Source organism: Callionymus lyra, chromosome 3, assembly GCF_982586985.1.
Source record: "Callionymus lyra chromosome 3, fCalLyr1.hap1.1, whole genome shotgun sequence".
Classification (NCBI taxonomy): Eukaryota; Metazoa; Chordata; class Actinopteri; order Syngnathiformes; family Callionymidae; genus Callionymus; species Callionymus lyra.
In genome coordinates this window covers 18599891-18619694 of record NC_141820.1, presented here as the reverse complement: position 1 = coordinate 18619694, position 19804 = coordinate 18599891, and the positions used below count along the sequence as shown (strand labels likewise).

The following is a 19804-nucleotide window of genomic DNA, read 5'->3' as shown; positions in this document are numbered from 1 at the left end:
TGCACACACACACATCTAACATGCACACAAGCTCACACACACATCACACGCACACCTACTCACACAAACACATCTCACATGCACACACACATATCTCACATGCACACACAAGTATACACAGCTCACAGGCATGCACATACATCTCACGTGCACACATGCACGCAAACACACATCTACACACAAACACATCAAAACAGCTCACACACACACATCTCACATGCACATCCACTCACACACACACTAGGAGGGTTACAGGATTAGGACCATCACACACACTCCGAGCCGCACACACGTCATTACGCCACTATGACGACACACAAACCTTCACGCACGTGTGGAGACACAGAGAAGAAGAATCCAACAGCCTCTCTCTCTGCGTCCAGCTGGAGGTCTTCTGCGAGGTGATGACCATGGAGCAGGCCGGCTACGTCATGCTGACGGATTATCTGCAGAACAACTTCCGGGAGCAGCAGCAGTTCATGGGTCAAGTGTTCGCCTCCTACACCGGCGTGGAGGACGTCCTCACAGCGAGTATGATGTCACAACGTTATACGAGACATATTTAGTATTTCTTAGTAATTATCTATGTTTTCTGAAATGATTTGGTGTACATCAGATGATGTCCATCACCGTCACCTCAGTCATCCAAAGATGAATCAGTATTCAGTGTGTGTTTGCCATCCATCAAAGATTTTGGTGAGAGGTTGCCAAGGAAACTGGGATTCTCGCTGAAAATTAAATATTTACTGTGTCTCTTCTACATTAAATGTACACTGAAGTTATGCAGGGAACAAAGAGGTAGGATTTTGTGTTTTAACAATGGTCCTCTGGCGCCCTCTAGCCTGCAGTTCCCAGCCTGAAAACCTGCAGGCGGACGCCCAGAACGACACAACGATCGTGGTGACCTGGGAACGACCTCGCGCCGTCTACGAGACCACCATCGACTGGTACATGGTCACCTACCAGAGGTTGCAGGGACGAGAGCAGAGGAAACAGGAGTACCGGACAGACGGAGACCAGGACGTGGTACCTAATAACTCTTCATTTGCAAAAAAACACACAATGAATACAGTGTAGTAGCATTGAGCCATTTGTACTCCATGCAGCCTTTAGTGATGCCTGATTTAAATGATACGTCTATGTCAAAAGTGATCGACTAATCTGTGATTGGTTGGCTGGGCGGCAAAGCATTGTGGGAGCTGGTCAGGTCACCGTTACTGGGAGAATTGTTCAGTGGGATGGCACCTCAAGTGTTAGTTTAAATACATATTTCTTCTCTAAAAAACATTTTCAGGTTCAAAAAACGGTTACAAATTCAGCGATTGTTCTGGATTACCATCTGGAACCACAGATTTTTTTGAAGGACTCTTCTCTCCAGTAACGATTTCGCCAATACTTAGAAAGATCCACACACTAATGTCCATGTTCTGGGTAAAAACGACAAAAAAAAGGGTTTTTGGAATTCACAACAATTCTTTTGTCACTGAACACTGAGTTGGTAACTTTTAATAACCTTAAGTCGTGATTGACTTTATTTCCAGGGGGCGATCATTCCCAGCTTGTTGGCCAACAGCAGCTACGTGGTTCAAGTGGTGGCTGTTTGCACCAACGGCTTAAGGGGGCGCTGGAGCAGCCAGATCATTGTAGACATGCCCTTGGAAGAGCCTGGTACGACCTCAACTCACTTATCATTCAAGGATTATTCAAGATAAAACATTGAACTTTCATTAAACACACTTTTTGTCAAGTCAACAGTGGCCTCTAGTGGCGATTTGGCAACATAACGTCTTTGTAAAAACGTATAAAAACATTGAATACAATATGTTTCTTTAGGTTTGTAACTGTTTATTAGAAAACCTGAATGAATATTTTGTGTATTTACATAATTTATTGTGCTGTTTTGTAGAGAGTGACCAAGATCCAGATGTCTCACAAAGCAACACTGGGGTATGTATTCAGGTCTAATCGAGAATCAATGAAAATCCATCTAATTCTTAAATAAAACTTAAAATTTGTCATGAAATCTTTTGAGTAATACTTTGACACAAACTCTTTCTGTCAGCAGGTTCCACCAAAACCCAAAGTTAAACCAGATACTCAGAATGAAATGACCTCCGAGAACCACAGTCCAGTCGAAGAGATCCCTCTGGAACAGACCAAAGTCTACCAGAACCAGCCTGTGCAACCGATCCGACCGACGGTCAAAAAGCCAAACCCTCCGGTGAAGACCAGAACCAGCTCCTCCCAGATAAAGAAGAAAAACCTGAATGAGAAAATGTTAGAGATGCCCATGGATCTCGAGGATTTCGATGAGAACCAGATCGAGGAAGAACAGTCCGTCCCGTCACCGGGGACGCTGATGAAACCGAGCTTTGACGGCAACAGTGCCATCTGGGTCACCGCGGTCACAGAGCAGCCGGGGTTCCTGTTCCCGGCCGCCCGACCCACCACACAGACCGACGTCCGCCGGCAAATCACAGAGGAGGCATCGCTGTCCCTGCAGCCGAATCAGGTAGTGAGCATGTGGATTCATAATTGAATGGATAATACAATCCATTAAAACGTGATGTACATTTCTTCATATATGTTTTTGTTTTTAAAATGTTCCTTTCAGTCCATTGATCCAGGCTCTGTAGATCCAGATGGTGGGATCGGTTTCCCTTCGTCCCAGTCCGAATACCTCACACCACCTTCGGAGGACGTCCAGGTGACGGACGTCTTCTACGAGGACACGGTCAACAGTTCGCCTCTTGAAGCTGAGATCAGCTCCTCTGCAGCCGAGGCTATTCCAGGTGCAGGAATGTTTGACCTCCAGGAACATCTGAAATGTTTTATAGATTGTATTTATTGAATATATGGTGTCGTGCGATTCCCTTCTCCAGGTAGTAAGGTGAACAGCATTGCTGTCCCAGAGACCACCGCCTCGGTGCCCTCAGCGCCCACACCACTGTGGATCACTGAGAGAGTGGCGACAGGAAGCAACACGCTCGCTAATAGCTACAAGTCTTACACGTCCTCCTCATTGCTCAGGGTCCTGACTCACACCACTCAACTCAATTTCAACGGTAACTCCTATCACTCTCTTTGCTCTGACCTTGGTTGCATTGTGTCACAGTTGTATCAAAGACATGCCGTGTTCAGTTGAATTATTAAGTTACGTTACCAAAGTTAAGTTACATAATGTTGATTTAAGTTGTGTTGGTTTACATTATGTTTGGTCTCGTAAATTTAACCGACCTTAAGTGGAGTTTAGTTACGTTAGGTTGCATTACGTTGTGTTGTGTTACGTTGCGTTTGTAATATGATGTTACGTTGAGTCGTGTTCCGTTGAGTTACATTACATTGAAACGTGTTACGTTGAGTCGTGTTACGTTGAGTCGTTTTATGTTGAGTTGTGTTACATTAAGTCGTGTTATGTTGAGTTACGTTACATTGAGTTGCGTTACGCTGAATTGCGTTACATTAAGTTACGTTTCGTTAAGTAGTGTTACGTTTATTCGTGTTATGTTCATTTGCGTTACGTTTATTTGCGTTACGTTTATTTGCATTACGTTGAGTTGCGTTACATTAAGTTACGTTTCGTTGAGTTGTGTTACGTTGAATCGTGTTACGTTGAGTCGTGTTACGTTGAGTCGTGTTATGTTGAGTTACGTTACATTGAGTTACGTTACGCCGGATTGCGTTATGTTGTATTGCGTTACGTTTATTCGTGTTATGTTCATTTGCGTTACGTTTATTTGCTTTACGTTTATTTGCATTACGTTGAGTTGCGTTACATTAAGTTACGTTTCGTTGAATTGTGTTACGTTGAATTGCGTTACGTTGAGTTGAGTTGCGTTGAATTGTGTTACGTTGAATTGTGTTACGTTGAATTGCGTTACGTTGAATTGTGTTACGAAGAATTGCGTTACGTTGAGTTGAGTTTTTGCTGAAACTGCACTGCTTTCCTCTTCACTCTTGTGTGTTGCTAGATGTGGGATGCTACTGCCCCCTGTTGTTTCACAGTGGAAACGAGTGTGTGAAATGTGCGTTCTCTGAATGATCTTCTTGTTCATCATTGATGAATCTCAGACAGAAGCAACAGCAGCCATGAGTCCCGGGTCGGTCTGGTCGCAGGTGTGGAGGCGGAGAAGCGAACCGTTGTCCCTCTGGCTGTGGTGTCCACTCTGACTGGGGTGTGTCTGCTGGTGCTGGTGGGAATCCTCATCTACTGGAGGTACAAACACACAACTCCAGAACCACCACGCTGTTGTCGATCACTGGTATTCATATTTAAGCTTCCTCTTGAGTCACAGAAACTGTTTCCAGACGGCTAACTTCTACCCAGACGACAGCGGGTCGCCTAAGGTCGTGTCGGCTCTGTCGACCCCTCTGCTGGTGGCCACAGGTATACGAAACAAACGCACACAGTTTAGACAACATAACACACTTTTACTTTTGTGTGTCAGACGATCACGAACCTCTGACGGTGAAGCAGTTTGTGAAGAAAGTGATGGAACTTCACGCCACCAGCACTTTCGCCAAAGAGTTTGAGGTCTGTTGTCATTTACAAGTATTTTATTGCTGAGTATTTCCTGACCATGTATAGATAATTAAATTACATTATCATCTGTCAGCTTCCTAATGCTTTTCATACTTCTGTTAACATCATGTTGACTATTGTTTATGTCATTGTTTTTTTTTTAAATATCCTTAACCCGAGGTCACCACTGTAGAGTCATGCATCTCTTCTCTGTCTTTGAACATTTTTTCTGATCGTCTTTGACAAATTTTATATTTTAATGTTTCATGGATTTTTATGTGGTTTCGCTGTGAATTTTGTCCATTTTATTTTAACTATCTGTTCTATTTTAACTATTTAACCAGAGCTTTATAAATGATAATATTTAATTTGATTAAGTTGATTTTTTTAACCATCTGAAATTAAGAAAAATGGAGTCTCTTGCTCTGCCTGCATTCATTAAAGCCACAACAAATGGAGTTTTAAATGACAAGTCTAGGACCCCGGAATTAGCGTAAAGCTTAACCTGGTGCACAACTTTATGTTCCAACTAGATTCAGTATTTTACAACTGAGGTCTGATGTGAAGCTGATTTTGTTTCCTGTCAACCATTAGTGGACGTCAAACCCTCCATTAAGGCATCAAACAGTCCTAGTAAAGTCTGTCCTCTCTGCTTAATAAGAGAAGAAACTGTATCCTATCTGTTTCTCCTCTGTGTGTGTGTGTGTGTGTGTGTGTGTGTGTGTGTATACCCCATGTTCCTGTGCCGACACTGATCCCTGTCTGTCTGTGTGTCCTCGACCCCTGACCCCTCCTGTCACCACTTCCACCACCATCATCGCGCTTTCTGCTTCCTCACCACCTTCCATTAGATTGTCCAAGAGTCCTACCAGGTAAGACGTGACCTCCGCCCTCCACCACATGTTGTCCAGCACCTGTCAATCTGTGACTCTTGATCAATCTAAAGCTATTTTGTTTCTCCTCCTTTCATCATCATTGGTTTGACCTAAACATGATGAAACAATACTATGATGTTATTGTTTGTTTTATCTTTTAATTTATTTTCCCTATTATTAAAATCATATTGTTTTAACAAGTAATGCCTTTTTAATCAATACATGAATATGTTTTCAGAATAGTTTTTTAATTAACTGCCTTTCTGACATATTTTCATGACATTTACGGCCTCGACAGAAAATCTATACACGTTTAATTACTAGAATTGACAATCTCTAATAATAACAATAGAAAACAAAAATAGAATATCAATGTAAGGCCTTGGTCTGGTCACATTTGCTACATCTTCAGAAATGTATCTATTTTTCGCAGTCTGAAAAACTTCATAGTAGGCAAGAATCTAGTGCTACACGATACAGCAACAATACATATATATAACAACATCGCGATACTTTAAAAAACAATAATATAGCCCATGTATTTGACTTTATAGACTGAATGACTCAACAAAGTTGAAAGTGCTTTTATTTGTTTTTAAACCAAAATATGTCTAAACATCAGCTTAAAAAGCTGCTAGAGTCAATTGTATCCTCTCGTCCTCAGTCATTGCTGGGGTCCCGCTGGATTGAATTGTTCCTTTGTCAGCAGAGGATGTAATGACTGCCATCTTTTTATTTGCTCAATGGAAATATAAAACATTTAGTAACTATAATAAAATACAATTAAAAGGCTAAAATAATAATAGAGAAAAATATATTATGAACATTATTTTAATCGATATTGAGCTGTTGAACATCAATTAAAAATGAATTGTGATATATCCGTGTATCAATATTTTCTCATACCACTAAATGTGGACTATTTAAAGCTATTTGTCATATCTTATGTGATTAATAACAAGAAAGCTTTTAAATGTTTTAAAGGCGATTCTTTTGAGTATTTTACGAGAGCTGAAAATAATTCAAACTTATTTCACAATGAATAATGGAACGTAAATTAAAATGTATCTAAAAATAGAGCAAGTTTGAAGTAAACTTAAACTAAAATAGATGTGAAATATAAATATCTATAATATATTTATAAATATATCTACATTTACTTTTTCCTCATATATTACCATCTTTATTTCCAAATGAACGCCTTCTATATTGACTTGATGAGATCATGGTGATGTTTCCTGACCAAGAGTGAGGAGTAAAGATGAATTTAATGACTCGGAGTGACAGTATAACCGAGCTGCCGCTCACCTCCTGTGTTGTGTCCTGTCTAGGAGGTGCAGGCCTGCACGGTGGACATGGGCATCACCGCCGACAGCTCCAATCACCCCGACAACAAGAGCAAGAACAGATACATCAACATCCTGGCCTGTCAGTGAGCGTCTCTCCTAACCCTTGACCCTTGACCCTTGTTACTGTGGCTGACACGTCGACTCTCCCTTCCTCAGACGATCACAGCCGAGTGAAACTCTCCAGCAGTTTGGACCGGGACGGCTCCTGCGGCGACTACATCAACGCTAACTTTGTGGACGTGAGTGTGTTTCGGGTTCGAGGATGTGATGTTGTTGAGAACGGCGTTGACGTGCAGTGGCGTTGCAGGGCTACGAGCGGACCCGGGCCTACATCGCTGCACAGGGGCCCCTCAGGGGCAGCAGGGAGGACTTCTGGAGGATGATCTGGCAGCAGAACGTGGGCGTCATCGTCATGATCACAAACCTGAAGGAGAAAGGACGAGTGAGAGCTTCACACACTCGGCAATAACACTTTTAGAGCTACAGTTATCACAGGTTTACCTGGTTTATTTAGTGTGTACGGCTCTGTTTTAGAAAATATTTGTAAATGTAAAAACAGTGTAAATTGAAGGAAAAAGACCCACAACTGAATTGTATTTTTTGACTTTAATGTGTTTACTCTGGTCTGAACTAGACTTGTTAAGCAGAGATTATAGAGGAAGTTGATAATAGTGATGTGTTGGAACGGTAAAATGAGAAATAAAGTCTTAAAACGAAAACTAAATAATAATAATATCATAATTAATAATGTTAACAGCAGAGATGGTTTACATTTTTAAACATAAAATTTTAAAAGGCCATAAATACAATATATTATATTAATATTTATTCGTTCTAACTTCTTGATCCTGGTCTTTTCTAATAATCGTCATAAAATCTTTTATCAAAATAAAATGGCTACAAAAAAGACGTTTTGTCAAAACACTATAATCTGGAACATGTGATACTGAGAAGCAGAGTTTTCCTTTGAAATTATTTTTAATGAGCAGGGATTTATAATTTTTTAACCAATAATTAAAGACACAATTTAAGCACAAATTCTACCACAGTGGAATCATATTCCAAAAGTTACGGGTTTATGATCTGTATTTACCACTTCAGACTTTAAAATGTAATATATAGTTTAAATGTATTTAAAATTTAATGTGGGTCTTTTGCTCTTTATCCCTTGATCTGATAGTCAGTCCAGGTGTTTTTAGCTGTTGTGGTAGGAAATTAAACTTGATCAACACTAAAAAACTAATTAATATTGTTACATGCATAGTTTCGGGTGATACTCAAAAATTTGATAAAAAAAGTATTTTTTTCTCAAATAAAACCACTTTCTGACTCAAATAATATCTAATAAAAATTCCGAAATGGTTTCCCATCACCACTCGCTGTAGCCTTGTGCACATCCATTGAACTTTTACGAAAACATTTTTACTGATTTGATTCTGCTCACAGACCAAGTGCGACCAGTACTGGCCAGACGAGAACCAGGAGGACTACGGTTCCTACCAGGTGACCTTGAGAAGTACCAAGACACTGGCCTACTACACTCTGAGGACCTTCTCTCTGAGAGAAGCTTCGGTGAAGGTAGAAAACTCACATTATCGGCACCAGACGACTTTGACGACCATCGACTCACAACTGCTCCTCCAGGCGTCGCCCAAGAAAGCGGAACACACGGTCCTGCAGTTCCACTACACCCAGTGGCCGGACATGGGGGTCCCGGAATATACTCTGCCGGTTCTGTCCTTCATCAGATCCTCCTCGCAGGCCCGGACACAGGAGATGGGCCCGGTCCTGGTCCACTGCAGGTAGAAACATCTTGGCTTCAATTGTGAGGTTTGTCTGTGAGGAAAGGTTGACGTTGGAATATTTCTCTGGTGCTGCAGCGCCGGTGTGGGTCGAACCGGAACCTACATAGTGATCGAAAGCATGCTGCAGCAGATCCGAGATCAGGGCACGGTGAACGTTCTGGGGTTCCTCAAACACGTGAGGACTCAGAGGAACTTCTTGGTCCAGACCGAGGTGACACACAAGCGTAAAACATACAATACAAAAAATGCAAAAAGACACGAACCAACTGGTATTTCTACTGTTTCTCGCAGGAGCAGTACGTGTTCATCCACGACGCTCTGACCGAGGCCATTCTGAGTCGGAACACCGCGGTGACCTCCGACCTCCTGCACAATTACGTGTCTGATCTTCTGACCCCAGGCGTGTTAGGCCGAACACGCCTGGACAAACAATTTAAGGTATTTAGGAAGAGTTTCAACATTTTTTTCTACACGTAAAGTCGAAGGAGGGTTCTGTCTCCATTCAAACACCTCCTAAATCCCATTACAACAAAACCCTTCCAGTAGTTATCTTAATTCTTGTAGTGCTGCTTCGAATTGGTAGTGAATTATAATATTATTAGGACTATAACCTTTAATTTTCTCAAAATTTGACATCTCATAAGTCATTTGATTTAATTTTACTGAGTGACTTCACTGATTTTATGTGATACAAGACGCTCAAAAATCGATAAAAAGGTTGGTAAACTTTGAAGCCGCAGCACAAATCACCGTAATATTCCCAGGGGACCATGAGGTGTTCCTAGACCAGCTGGGAGATATGGTCCAACATGTTCTGGGTCTATAAATTAAAAAGTACTCTGCAATCAAATTGGAGTCAAAGTCAAATCTCATGTTATGTAGTGATAACATACATGAAAGTGTATTTATTTTATGGTTGATAGGGATTTAATGCAAGGTTTAACAAAGTCAATGAATCAATTATTGTAGTTATTTATAAATGTAGTTGCAACTGCCTTTAGAAGCCGTGCAAGTGAATAATATACAACCTTAAACCAGGTATAAATCCAATACACCATCAAAATTAAATCATCTGTTCCTTGTCCTATTATCATCATTTCATTAAAGTCTCATCGATTCAGGCTCAGATTAATTTTCTTCGTCTGTTCGTCTTTTTCTTCTCTCGTCCTCAGTTGATCAGTCAACGTCAGGCCAAACATGCCGACTACAGCAGTGCCCTGAGGGACGGCAACGACATGAGGAACCGAGCCAAAGCCCTGATGCCCGGTGAGAACCTGCTTCCAAAACTCTGTTTTACTTAAAAATCCGATGGCATGGAACTCATTGGTGGATGAAGTTTATCCGGAATCTTAATCCTTAACAACTTTGCATGATCGCGAGAATATATTGAATTTTATTTGGCTCACCCCCTCTCAGTGAACTCATCAGTGCAGCTGAGAATATCTTGCACGGCCGTACATGTTTTGAAAGCTAGTGAAGGATTGTGTTCTCGACAGTGGAGCGCTCACGCGTGAGTCTGACGGCGTCGGAATCCAACGCCTCCGGCTACATCAACGCCTCCTACGTCATGGTAACGAATGTGAACGGTTATTCAGTGTTGTCGCTGATGGTTCCGTTCCTTCAGGGTCAGCGACACAGCAGGGAGTTCGTCGTGACCCAGACCCCGCTGAGCGGCACCGTGGCCGACTTCTGGAGGATGATCTGGGAACACGACGCACACACGGTTGTGCGTTTGCACGACGCACACTGCCAGGTAGACGAGACACCTTCAGTGTACAGCGGGTGTGTGTGGGGATGACGACGATCTTTATCTTCAGAGCGACGACGCGTGCGCGTTCTGGCCGAGCAAAGATCAGCCAATGAGCTTCGAGGGATTCACCGTGTCACACAAGGGGGAGGAGCTTGTGTGTGTGTCCAGCGACGAACAGCTGCTGGTGCAGGACGTCAGACTGGAGTCTTGTCTGGTACACAATCATCACCATGACCGTCAGTCACCCGTTTGACAACACAATCCTGTCGCTTTTCAGAACGACTACGTCCAGGAGGTGCGTCAGTACAGCGCCCCCTGCTGGCCCAACCCCGACAGTCCCATCAGGAACTGCTTCGATCTGATCGGCAGGGTCAGGGAGCACAGCAGGGCGACGGGCACGCCCACCATCGTGCATGATCTGTGAGTCCACCGATGAACTCGCCCCTCTTCACACACACACACACACCTGACCCGTCGTTGTGCGCTCACAGGATGGGCGGGGCCACATCGGGGCTCTTCTGCGCCCTGACCACGCTGTCCAGTCAGCTGGAGGAGGAGGGCGAGGTGGACGTCTACCAGGTGGCCCGGATGACCAACCTGATGAGGCCCGGCGTGTTCAATGACGTGGTGAGTGGCGATTTAAATCCCAGAAGAAAAACATCTTCAACGGCTTCGGTTCCGTCATGACACGCGTCGCCCCCTGCAGGAACAGTACCAGTACCTGTACCGGGCGGTGGTGAGTCTGGTCAGCAGCCAGGAGGACCAGAGAGCCCTGCAGAGTCCAGAGACCAACGGATCGGTGCCGCTGGGCCAGAACAACATCGCGGAGAGTCTGGAGTCCCTCATGTAGACTCGCACTAACACACACACTCTGGGGCGGACTCACAATGATCGCAGAGGAAACACACTCTGTTTTTGAATCTGCTAGAAATTCTCTTAAATTCCATCAAAGCCAAAAAGTGAGTTTTGGGGATTTTTGGCTTTGAAGCTTTGGGAACTTTAGGATAAAGCAGATAAAATCCATCAGGTGATGAACCTCAATCAATTTATATTCAGATTAGATTCATTAGTGTTTCATCTTCTTATCGATAAACATTTATGCAAAACAGAAACAATCCAAACAAAGATATTCTTGTTCACAACAACCAGCCCAGGACAAGAAGTCTCACTCGGAGCGATTTCCACAGACTGTGACTTGAGTGCCTTTCTTCACGTTTCTTCTCCTCGCGACGGAATTTTTTTTTCATATAAAAACCACAAAAAATAGGTTTTTATTGAAGAATGTGAAAGACTTCAGAAGATATAAGAGGAGAGACTTGTCTATTGCTCACGTCCTTTTTTATATTTAAAACATATAATAAACCTGACTGTTAATACGACATCTCTCACATTCCACACCCTAGAACTTACTTTTTCAACATTTGTATCGTTAAACTTTAATACTTTTTGCTTATTTTTTATTACCGATGATGCATCGAGCGACCTTTTCTATCACAGATTATAAAGAATAGAAGCTTTAATATTACGATTTTTACCTGTGAAACGAAGGTCATGTGATCGTCAGGAAAATAACTCAGTTATTTAGATTAAACTGTGTATTTATGGGACAATGGGCTGAAAATTAAACAGTGGTGGTGCTCCGGACTTCCATCTGGATCCAGTAAAGTTTGGAACGTATGTGCCATGCTGTGCTAAACTAGTAAATAAAACATGACTTCTTTAAATACATCATGAAATTGAAAAAAAAAAAATCAGAAAAGGAAGTTGTTTTACTTATTTAATTCTATGCTGCGGTTCTTTAAGTCATGCGCCGAGGTGTGCACTCTCTGAGCGCTTTTCTACTGAACTTCATTTGTTTTAACTACAAGAAAAGTCCTTAATAGAAACTATTTTTCCAAGTATTAATAATAAATAGAAAAATCATCAGGTTGACAACTTCTTAAGCAAATTTGGGAGAAGAACTTGTTGATTAAATATATATATTATGAGCAGAAAAAAGGAAATAATTGGTATTCCTGTGCCATAATGCTTGTTATAAACAGGCAAACATTTTTTTGTTTTAATAATTAAATGTTCTGTTTTATTCGTTCTTTGTTTTTTGTTGTTGTTGTTGTTTTAAAATCTTTTTATCCGTGTTGCTAAAAAAGTAGATGAATCTGAGCCGGTTGCTGAATCAAAATGTCTATAAAACTATAGTAATCACTGTTTATACTGTACTTCAATATATTTTCTATTTTACTAGTCATTTTCTAGTCATTTACGCGTATTCAAATATATAAAATATATAATGAGGCAGAATCTACTCCATAGCTGAAGCCAGGATGACGACGAATCACTTTTCAGAACAGATTGTAAATAGAAACGGATTAATTTGAAGATTATTAAAAGATTTCTTAAAAAAAAACGTTTACTCTTTCTTTTCTCCATTCATCATTTTCCACACTGGTTGAATAGTTCATGCTTTTAATTAAAACAATACATCAGCAAAGGTGATTACAATATATATCTTCTATCCATACGTACACGGTTACACAAGATAAAGTGAATATAGTGCGTGATGTATGCACCTGCCTCGACAGATCAAACCTGCATGTTTGGTGGCTTTAAATCAGATTATTAAGGCTTTCTAATACTAAATATATATTTATTTATTTCTGTTACACGCAAGGGTTTCTTTTGGCAAAAGGATTCTTCTCTCATTCCTGATGAAACTAGACGGTTTGAAGGAAAAGTCTAGTCGCTGCGATGGTTATTATACAAGTAGATCTAGTTATATTTGCCTGAAACATGATCCAATACAACTTTCTGAAGAAAAGTGACCTCATCTTTGAGGTAAGCGATGCTGTGTACAGAAATAATACGTGAAAAAACCTAAGGCAGAACTGTCCAAAGTTAGTTCCCATCCATCAGATCCATTTCCCAGCCATGATTTGGCTCATTTTGTTACCATTTACTAGTTTTTGCATCACATTTATTTGGTTTTAAAGGTGAAGCAAAAGTTTGGACACTGTGGTATTGAGCTATGTTTGACTACAATTGTTAATCCAGTAAAACAAGTATCTAAAAAAATAAGCAGGAGACATTTTTTTTTTCTTGTTACTAACTTGGTTGCTAATGATAAGGATTAATTATAAGGTTGCAAACGTCAAAAACGGTCACTGTGGCCTGAGAAAACTGTCCTAAGACTTGGTCGCTAAAGCTAACTAGCGCGTTCGAATGTTTCAGTTAAGTGTACGTTGACTTTTTCTTTGGAGCATTTGGTTAGAAAAGTGTTAAGATGTTTGAACAAACCTGCACCTGCTAATTAGACATAATACTTAATGATATAAAAATATATCTTTGCTAATAAAACTAAATATTTAAGTAGCACCGAAATCCCGCCTTTTATTTTAAAAACGTCCATTAAAGCTATTATTTTTCTACAAGTGTGTCGCTTTAAAAGGTCACTGCGACACCTCTGAGCGTTTGTAAAGGTTTAGAAATATTAATATGGTTTAATTATATTCAGGGTTTTTGCTACATGAGTGTGTGCTGAAGCTTCTCGTCTCCGTTCCTCGAGGCACTTAAGTCCCGTGACTGCCCTGTGGACGAGAGGAGGTGATGAGACGCAGTGTCAACATGTAAGTAAGTAATATTTATTTATATAGCGCTTTTCCAGACCAGGGTCACAAAGCGCTTAAACAATCAAAACAATACTCAAAAAAGTACATACTTTAAAGATCAAGATAATACTGAGAACAACACAGGAGTTCGAGAAATTCAAGGAAAAGCCTGAACAAATAGAAACGTCTTAAGATGTTTCTTAAAGGAGTCAGTAGTGTGTGTGTGTGTGTGTGTCGAGTGAGTGTGTGTGTGTGTGTTCTGGCGTCCTCACAGAGTTGCTGCGCTTTCGTTTCCAGCAGTCCGGGTTGAGCCTCCTCTGTTCGTCGGCCAGAGCTTTGGCTCGGACGGTGAACACTCGCCGCTCGTCGCTGCGCATCTTCTTCCACTGCTCGCCCAGCAGGACGCTGATGGCTCTGAAGAAAACACGCGTCAGTCTACGAGGAGTTTCATGAACCGACCGACAGTTCAATGAACATGTTTGATCCTTTCAAATACACTTAAAGAAGTAAGTAATATTTATTTATATAGCGCTTTTCGAGACCAGGGTCACAAAGCGCTTAAACAATCAAAACAATACTCAAAAAAGTACATACTTTAAAGATCAAGATAATACTGATAACACAACAGGAGTTCCAGAAATTCAAGGAAAAGCCTGAACAAATAGAAACGTCTTAAGATGTTTCTTAGGATTGTTTGTTTATAACATAATGGAGGTGTGTATCGGCAAGAATCTGAGGATACAATACTCATCCCGATACAGGGACAACGATACAATATAATGGGATATATTGCGATACCGTAGTATCAAGGATACACTTGTAGTATTGTCGAGTACTTGACTCTGGTGTTGCAGAATTTACAGACCACGCGACTCTTGATGAAGTCGTAACTGCTTTCATTTGTTTTCAAACCAAAATATGTCCAAACAACAGATTTAAAAAGCTTCTGGAGTCAACCGTATCCTCTCGTTCTCAGTCACGTCCAGGATATTGCGGCATTTCATTGTTGCCGTCATCGTTTAGCTGTGGAGCATCTAATAATTGCTACTATCTAGCGGTCCGGAAGTTTAACTGCAACCCAAAGATGTTTTTAACTAAACACATTTTTTTTAAAGGAATTGTCTAATTTACACACACTTTAAATATATATATATAAACTATAAAATAACTACCACATGAAAACAAATTATTTTTGGAAAATTGGAAAAAATGTAAAAAAAAACAACCCAGTGCTGTTGTAAATCCATACAGTGTAGTGGGAAATAATATTGCTATATATGGCCATATCTATGTTTTTTTTTAAATAATAAATCATATAATCATTGTTTCCTGACCCAGACATCTCCACACGTGACGCACCTGTTGTCTTTCCCCGGGTGCATCCGTGTGAACTCCACCCTGAACCTTTTGGCGAAAAGCATGAAGGCGTTCATCGGCCTCTTGCACTTGACGGGCGACTCGCTCGCCGCCTCCTGTTGGCTTCTGTTTGGCTTTCGCTGCGTGTGGTGGGCGGGGCTACGACTGTGGACGCCTGCAGTACATTTTGGAAAATAATAAGTTTTACTTGCATCGACCAGGAGGGAATTACACTCGTTATCGCTGACCTAGCACTTATTTATAATACGGGAAAGACGTTATTTATAACAAACCTTGTGTCGCTTCTCTGTCCGGAGAGACGGCGCCCCCGCTGGACTGGGAGGCCCTGCGTTGTCGGGCCATACTGCTCAACACGTAGACGGCGGAGGAGTCTAGCGGCGTGAAGTCGTAACTGTGGACAGGAGGTGTCACTCTTGCCTTTTTTTTTTTTTTTTTTTGTTACCGTCTGAGAGATTCTTTACCTTTTGAACGTGTCGAAAACTCTGGAGTCGTCCGTGTGTTTGGCGTCTCTGTGTCCTGGAGGCAGACACACATCCCCCAGACCCATTTCGTAGCACGGTATCCCATAATGCACCACAGTCAGGCTCGGGTAGAACGACGACCAGCCTGATCGACGAAAAAAAACCTCTTAATATTGACCTTACATTCGATTAATAAAACCTGGATTTGGACTTTAGTTTACCTTTAACATCTGTAATAACATGTTATAAATCAACAGTGACTAAGTTGTGTTAACACAGCACTACGTAACATTTTCTAACCATTTTAAATACTTGTTGTTTTTTCTTCATATTCTGTGTTTCTGGACACCCACCTTTATTTTTTACATAGAAGGGGTGGTCTAGTTGGCATCGGGCGGTCATGTAGGTATGTCCGAAAGCCCCGGGGTCGAAGGTCAGTTGTAGAACTGCTTGTCCAGACAACACGTTCTCAGACTGTTCCACCAACTGCAGGCCCTCAGAACCGTAACTCTGCAGAACAACCATAGGATCAGCCACTAGAGGGAGCCAGTGGTTTATGTTTACAGTGCTGTGTCTCAAATCGCATACTAGCGTACTAAAAGTTAGTATTTTTAGTGCGTTAGTGCATCTCAATTCTTAGTATGCGAAATTTAGTGCAGCATGCACACTAAATTGACGTACTAACACGCCCACAAAACTGAGCACGGTTCGATGGACACTAACCACACTAAACAGCCGCCATCTTAGTGACGTTTTAAACGGAAGTTACGTCATATATAAATGCATATATATTTATAAACTTACAGGTGCATTTTCCGCAGCAGTAGGAGGATAAACACGTCTTCGCTGCTGATACCAGCTTAAATATCTCGCGATTATTTAGATTCTCATATTTTTTCTTTATTTCTTTTTCCAAAGTTGCAAAACGTGCTGCCAGCAGGTGTCGATAGCGTTCAAACAGCTGGTTGCAACATCGTTAAATAGAAGTAGAAGAAGAAGCTGTCATGTGATTTCCGGTTAGTGTGTAGCAGCAGTGTTTGATTTGAGACATACTATCTGTGGAGAATTTGCGTTCTAGTTAGTACGTACACTTAACTGATGCATACTAACTTCTAGCATACTAAGAGTAGTATGTGATTTGAGACACAGCACTGGTGTTTACAGCAAGACTCACCTTGTGAGAACTGGACTGACCCGGGCTGTCGGAGTCCAGGTCCTCCACGTCCCGCCACTCTTCGTCTGGACCGCCGTGGAAACGAAGGCGAGTACCTGGAGAGAGCAAACCGTCTCACAAAAAGAGCCCGACTCTGAAAACACAACGTTACCTTTGAGGAAACAGTGCCAGGCGGTCGCCGGCCACGTCACGCTCCACGTCATGTCCTCGTCATCGGACAGAGAAGATCTGGTCGACACCACGGAGTCGCACTCGCTGCTGGTCTGAGAGGAAACAAGCGGGTTCACGCTCTGGTTCACGGGAGAATAAGGTTTTGAAAAAAAAGATGTTCTCGTCACCCTGCTGTGGTGTCGCTCCCTCCCTGCTCTCCTGTCGGACGAGGGTGGAGGTCTAGCGTAGGAATGTAGATCACAGCTGATGTTTAGTGAAACAGTGGAAGAGGAACTGAAAAACAGACAAAACGATATATTTAACAAACCAAATTCAAATCAGATTCCGCAGCGACCCACCAGGCCCGCGGGGGCTCTCGCAGCAGAGGACTCTGCGGTCCGGTGGCGATGTGAGCCAACTGTGTCAGGAGCTGTGTGTCCGGAGTCCTCGGATGGTGTGCGTTTGTGTGTCGCTCCTGATGCGACACCCCCACTTCCACCTGATACACCACCGTCTGCTCCTCCTGGACCTCCTGCAGGTCCGGGAGGTCGTCTGTTTTCGGACGGACACAGGTGTGAGAAGTCCTGCTTTATGTGGTTTTCTGGAGAAAAAACTGTTTTACCGTAATCCAGAGACACTTCAGAAGCTGATGTGAGGAGAAGCTCCTCACAGCCCAGAGTCGGGACTTCACCTAAATCTATGGGAGAAGAATAAAACAAAAAGATCAATATAATATATAACTTACACTAAACCTATTGATTTACTTTTTTTTAAATCATTAAGCCTATGCAAGTAAGTAAGTAAGTAATTTATATTTATTTAGCGCTTTTCCAGACCAGGGTCACAAAGCGCTTAAACAATCAAAACAATACTCAATAAAATATATATGTAATCATGTTTTCCAATTTATCTTCAAACGGACATCCTCCCCAGATGCAACACTAATAGACTCAGGGACTCATTCATTTCTCGTGCAATTACACTTTATAATTCAGAGTTTGGGGGCAGGAGCAGAGTGAAGGGACGATGTTATTCTATGTTAATTTTTGTATCTTTATCTCTTTGCACTTTGTTCTTGCTTTTATGAAACTTCTGTATTGTCTGCTGTGAACTTGCAACCTAATTTCCGGAAGGAGATCTTGAGATTTACAAAGTCTATAGAAACTAAATAAATAAATAATCTAACCAAGCAACTAATCTTGAGTACAGATCAACAGATCAATTGCCCTATATAACTATCATAACTTTGGAAGATTAAATAAATAGTATTTTATTTGGTATAAACAAAAAGAAAACACCAGGACACAGGAGGAGCTCATTGTCTGGACATAAACATGTATAATACTTACTTACTTACCTTTCAATTATAAATCTTCTTCCTATTGCATAGATAAGATAAAGATAAAAAATATATATTCTAGATTTTATTCATAAAGTTTCAAATATTCAAGTGATATTCATGGCAAAATAAACTTTTATGTCGAAGAGGCCCTCGAAGATGTAGTACCTGTTTGTCGGCTCTCAGACTCTCCCTGCTCCATAGCTTGAGGCCTGGTGTGACTGGACTGGAAAGTCGGGGTCACAACCTTCCACACCATAATGTATACTGACAAGAAAAAACACACAATCATGACAATTATATACACTTTTCTCCTACACTTGTGTGGCCAGAATGTACGTCAAGCTATAGTCTCTGGTGACATGAAGGGCTGAGATGGTTTGAGTAGATAAATATAACCTGGCAGTTATGTATAGGTCCTGGAGGTTAAGCAGGGACTCTCTGGGAATGTGTTTTGAGTTCAAAACTATTTCACAATCTCCTCGTCATGTGACATCTTGTTTATAAACTTTCAAGATACTTGGCGCATGCGCGCAACGAGCCCATTCATTCAGTTCTAAGATACTCGGTCATAACATGTTTCGTTAAAAAACGACTTTAAATCGAGGGTGTCAGCGAGATTCCACTTGTTAAAAAGACAATAAATGAAAAACTAAAATAGATTCGCGTCAAACAGGACGTGTGTCGTGGTGAAGTTAGACCTGAGGGACAAAAGCTGTTTTGTATGTTGTGGTGAAAAACACTGCCATAGAAACAGAAACCGTCGCTGAGAAAAACACACAAAACAACGATTACACAACGACTCAGGAGGACATTTAAAGATGGACCACCTCGGTAAACATGACGATAAGGGAGTTTTTTGAGGTGGCTTTGCGTCACTCGAGTCGATAACAACAGTTTAGTTTCTAATAAAAAGACAAATAACCGACGGAAAACAACGTTGTCAGCTCGATTTCGAAACACTTTAATGGCGTTTACAAACAGATCATTGACGTGTGATGGTCGCATGTCGACTAAAAAGCTCGGAAATTGAGTAAATATTTCAACAAACTTCTCCAACTCACCAAAAAACAGGTCGCCCTGAACAGGCGAGACGGGCTGGTATAAACAGAAGGTATACGGCGGCCGCATTCGCTACAATAGCTGTCAATCAAAACTTATCTCAGAGCTGATTGGTCGAGGAATTGCATGGTCGGCCTTCCTTATCGCAGCCTCGATAATGAAAAGTAACAGCTTGAGTTAATACTGACTTAAATACTTAAAACAATTTTTATATTGAACAATTCACGGGTTTTGTTTTGGCAATATAAACCTAAAACATATGATTAAAATAAATGAAAACGTAATATACCTGTATATACGTATATATATTTAAAGTATAATAGCTGTTTTGAAGATTT

The 19804-nt window shown here is 41.3% G+C and overlaps 2 protein-coding genes across 10 annotated transcripts in view; one reads left to right on the top strand and one right to left on the bottom strand.

Moving 5' to 3' along the window:
- The window catches only part of ptprz1b (protein tyrosine phosphatase receptor type Z1b), a 50847-nt gene extending 38142 nt beyond the window's left edge, over positions 1 to 12705 (top strand). The window contains exons 8-32 of one of the 9 annotated variants that reach the window (XM_087786791.1): positions 384 to 531; positions 842 to 1026; positions 1542 to 1668; positions 1907 to 1947; positions 2063 to 2512; positions 2615 to 2792; positions 2883 to 3065; positions 4072 to 4216; positions 4296 to 4387; positions 4449 to 4534; positions 5374 to 5394; positions 6729 to 6825; positions 6903 to 6985; positions 7054 to 7188; positions 8193 to 8324; positions 8391 to 8548; positions 8627 to 8762; positions 8843 to 8989; positions 9724 to 9817; positions 10048 to 10121; positions 10176 to 10304; positions 10369 to 10515; positions 10579 to 10721; positions 10793 to 10928; positions 11008 to 12705. In XM_087786791.1, coding sequence (XP_087642917.1) covers positions 384 to 531; positions 842 to 1026; positions 1542 to 1668; positions 1907 to 1947; positions 2063 to 2512; positions 2615 to 2792; positions 2883 to 3065; positions 4072 to 4216; positions 4296 to 4387; positions 4449 to 4534; positions 5374 to 5394; positions 6729 to 6825; positions 6903 to 6985; positions 7054 to 7188; positions 8193 to 8324; positions 8391 to 8548; positions 8627 to 8762; positions 8843 to 8989; positions 9724 to 9817; positions 10048 to 10121; positions 10176 to 10304; positions 10369 to 10515; positions 10579 to 10721; positions 10793 to 10928; positions 11008 to 11151 — 3411 coding nt within the window. In that variant the 3' untranslated portion in view covers positions 11152 to 12705. Of the gene's footprint in view, positions 1 to 383; positions 532 to 841; positions 1027 to 1541; positions 1669 to 1906; positions 1948 to 2062; positions 2513 to 2614; positions 2793 to 2882; positions 3066 to 4071; positions 4217 to 4289; positions 4388 to 4448; positions 4535 to 5373; positions 5395 to 6728; positions 6826 to 6902; positions 6986 to 7053; positions 7189 to 8192; positions 8549 to 8626; positions 8763 to 8842; positions 8990 to 9723; positions 9818 to 10047; positions 10122 to 10175; positions 10305 to 10368; positions 10516 to 10578; positions 10722 to 10792; positions 10929 to 11007 lie in introns of all 9 variants that reach the window. The other 8 variants (XM_087786790.1, XM_087786785.1, XM_087786793.1 and 5 more) reach the window with 8 other exon arrangements.
- A 42-nt stretch (positions 12706 to 12747) lies between these two features.
- On the bottom strand, positions 12748 to 19516 carry LOC148083679 (HMG box-containing protein 1-like). Its single transcript, XM_087786794.1, has 13 exons — positions 19469 to 19516; positions 18573 to 18671; positions 17688 to 17762; positions 17425 to 17617; positions 17254 to 17359; positions 17067 to 17178; positions 16916 to 17010; positions 16095 to 16251; positions 15742 to 15886; positions 15553 to 15671; positions 15263 to 15434; positions 14176 to 14317; positions 12748 to 13882 (listed from the first exon to the last, which is right to left on the bottom strand). Exons 2-13 carry the CDS (start codon positions 18661 to 18663, stop codon positions 13865 to 13867), a joined length of 1425 nt encoding a protein of 474 aa, XP_087642920.1. The 5' UTR covers positions 18664 to 18671; positions 19469 to 19516; the 3' UTR covers positions 12748 to 13864.
- Positions 19517 to 19804: the final 288 nt, after the last annotated feature.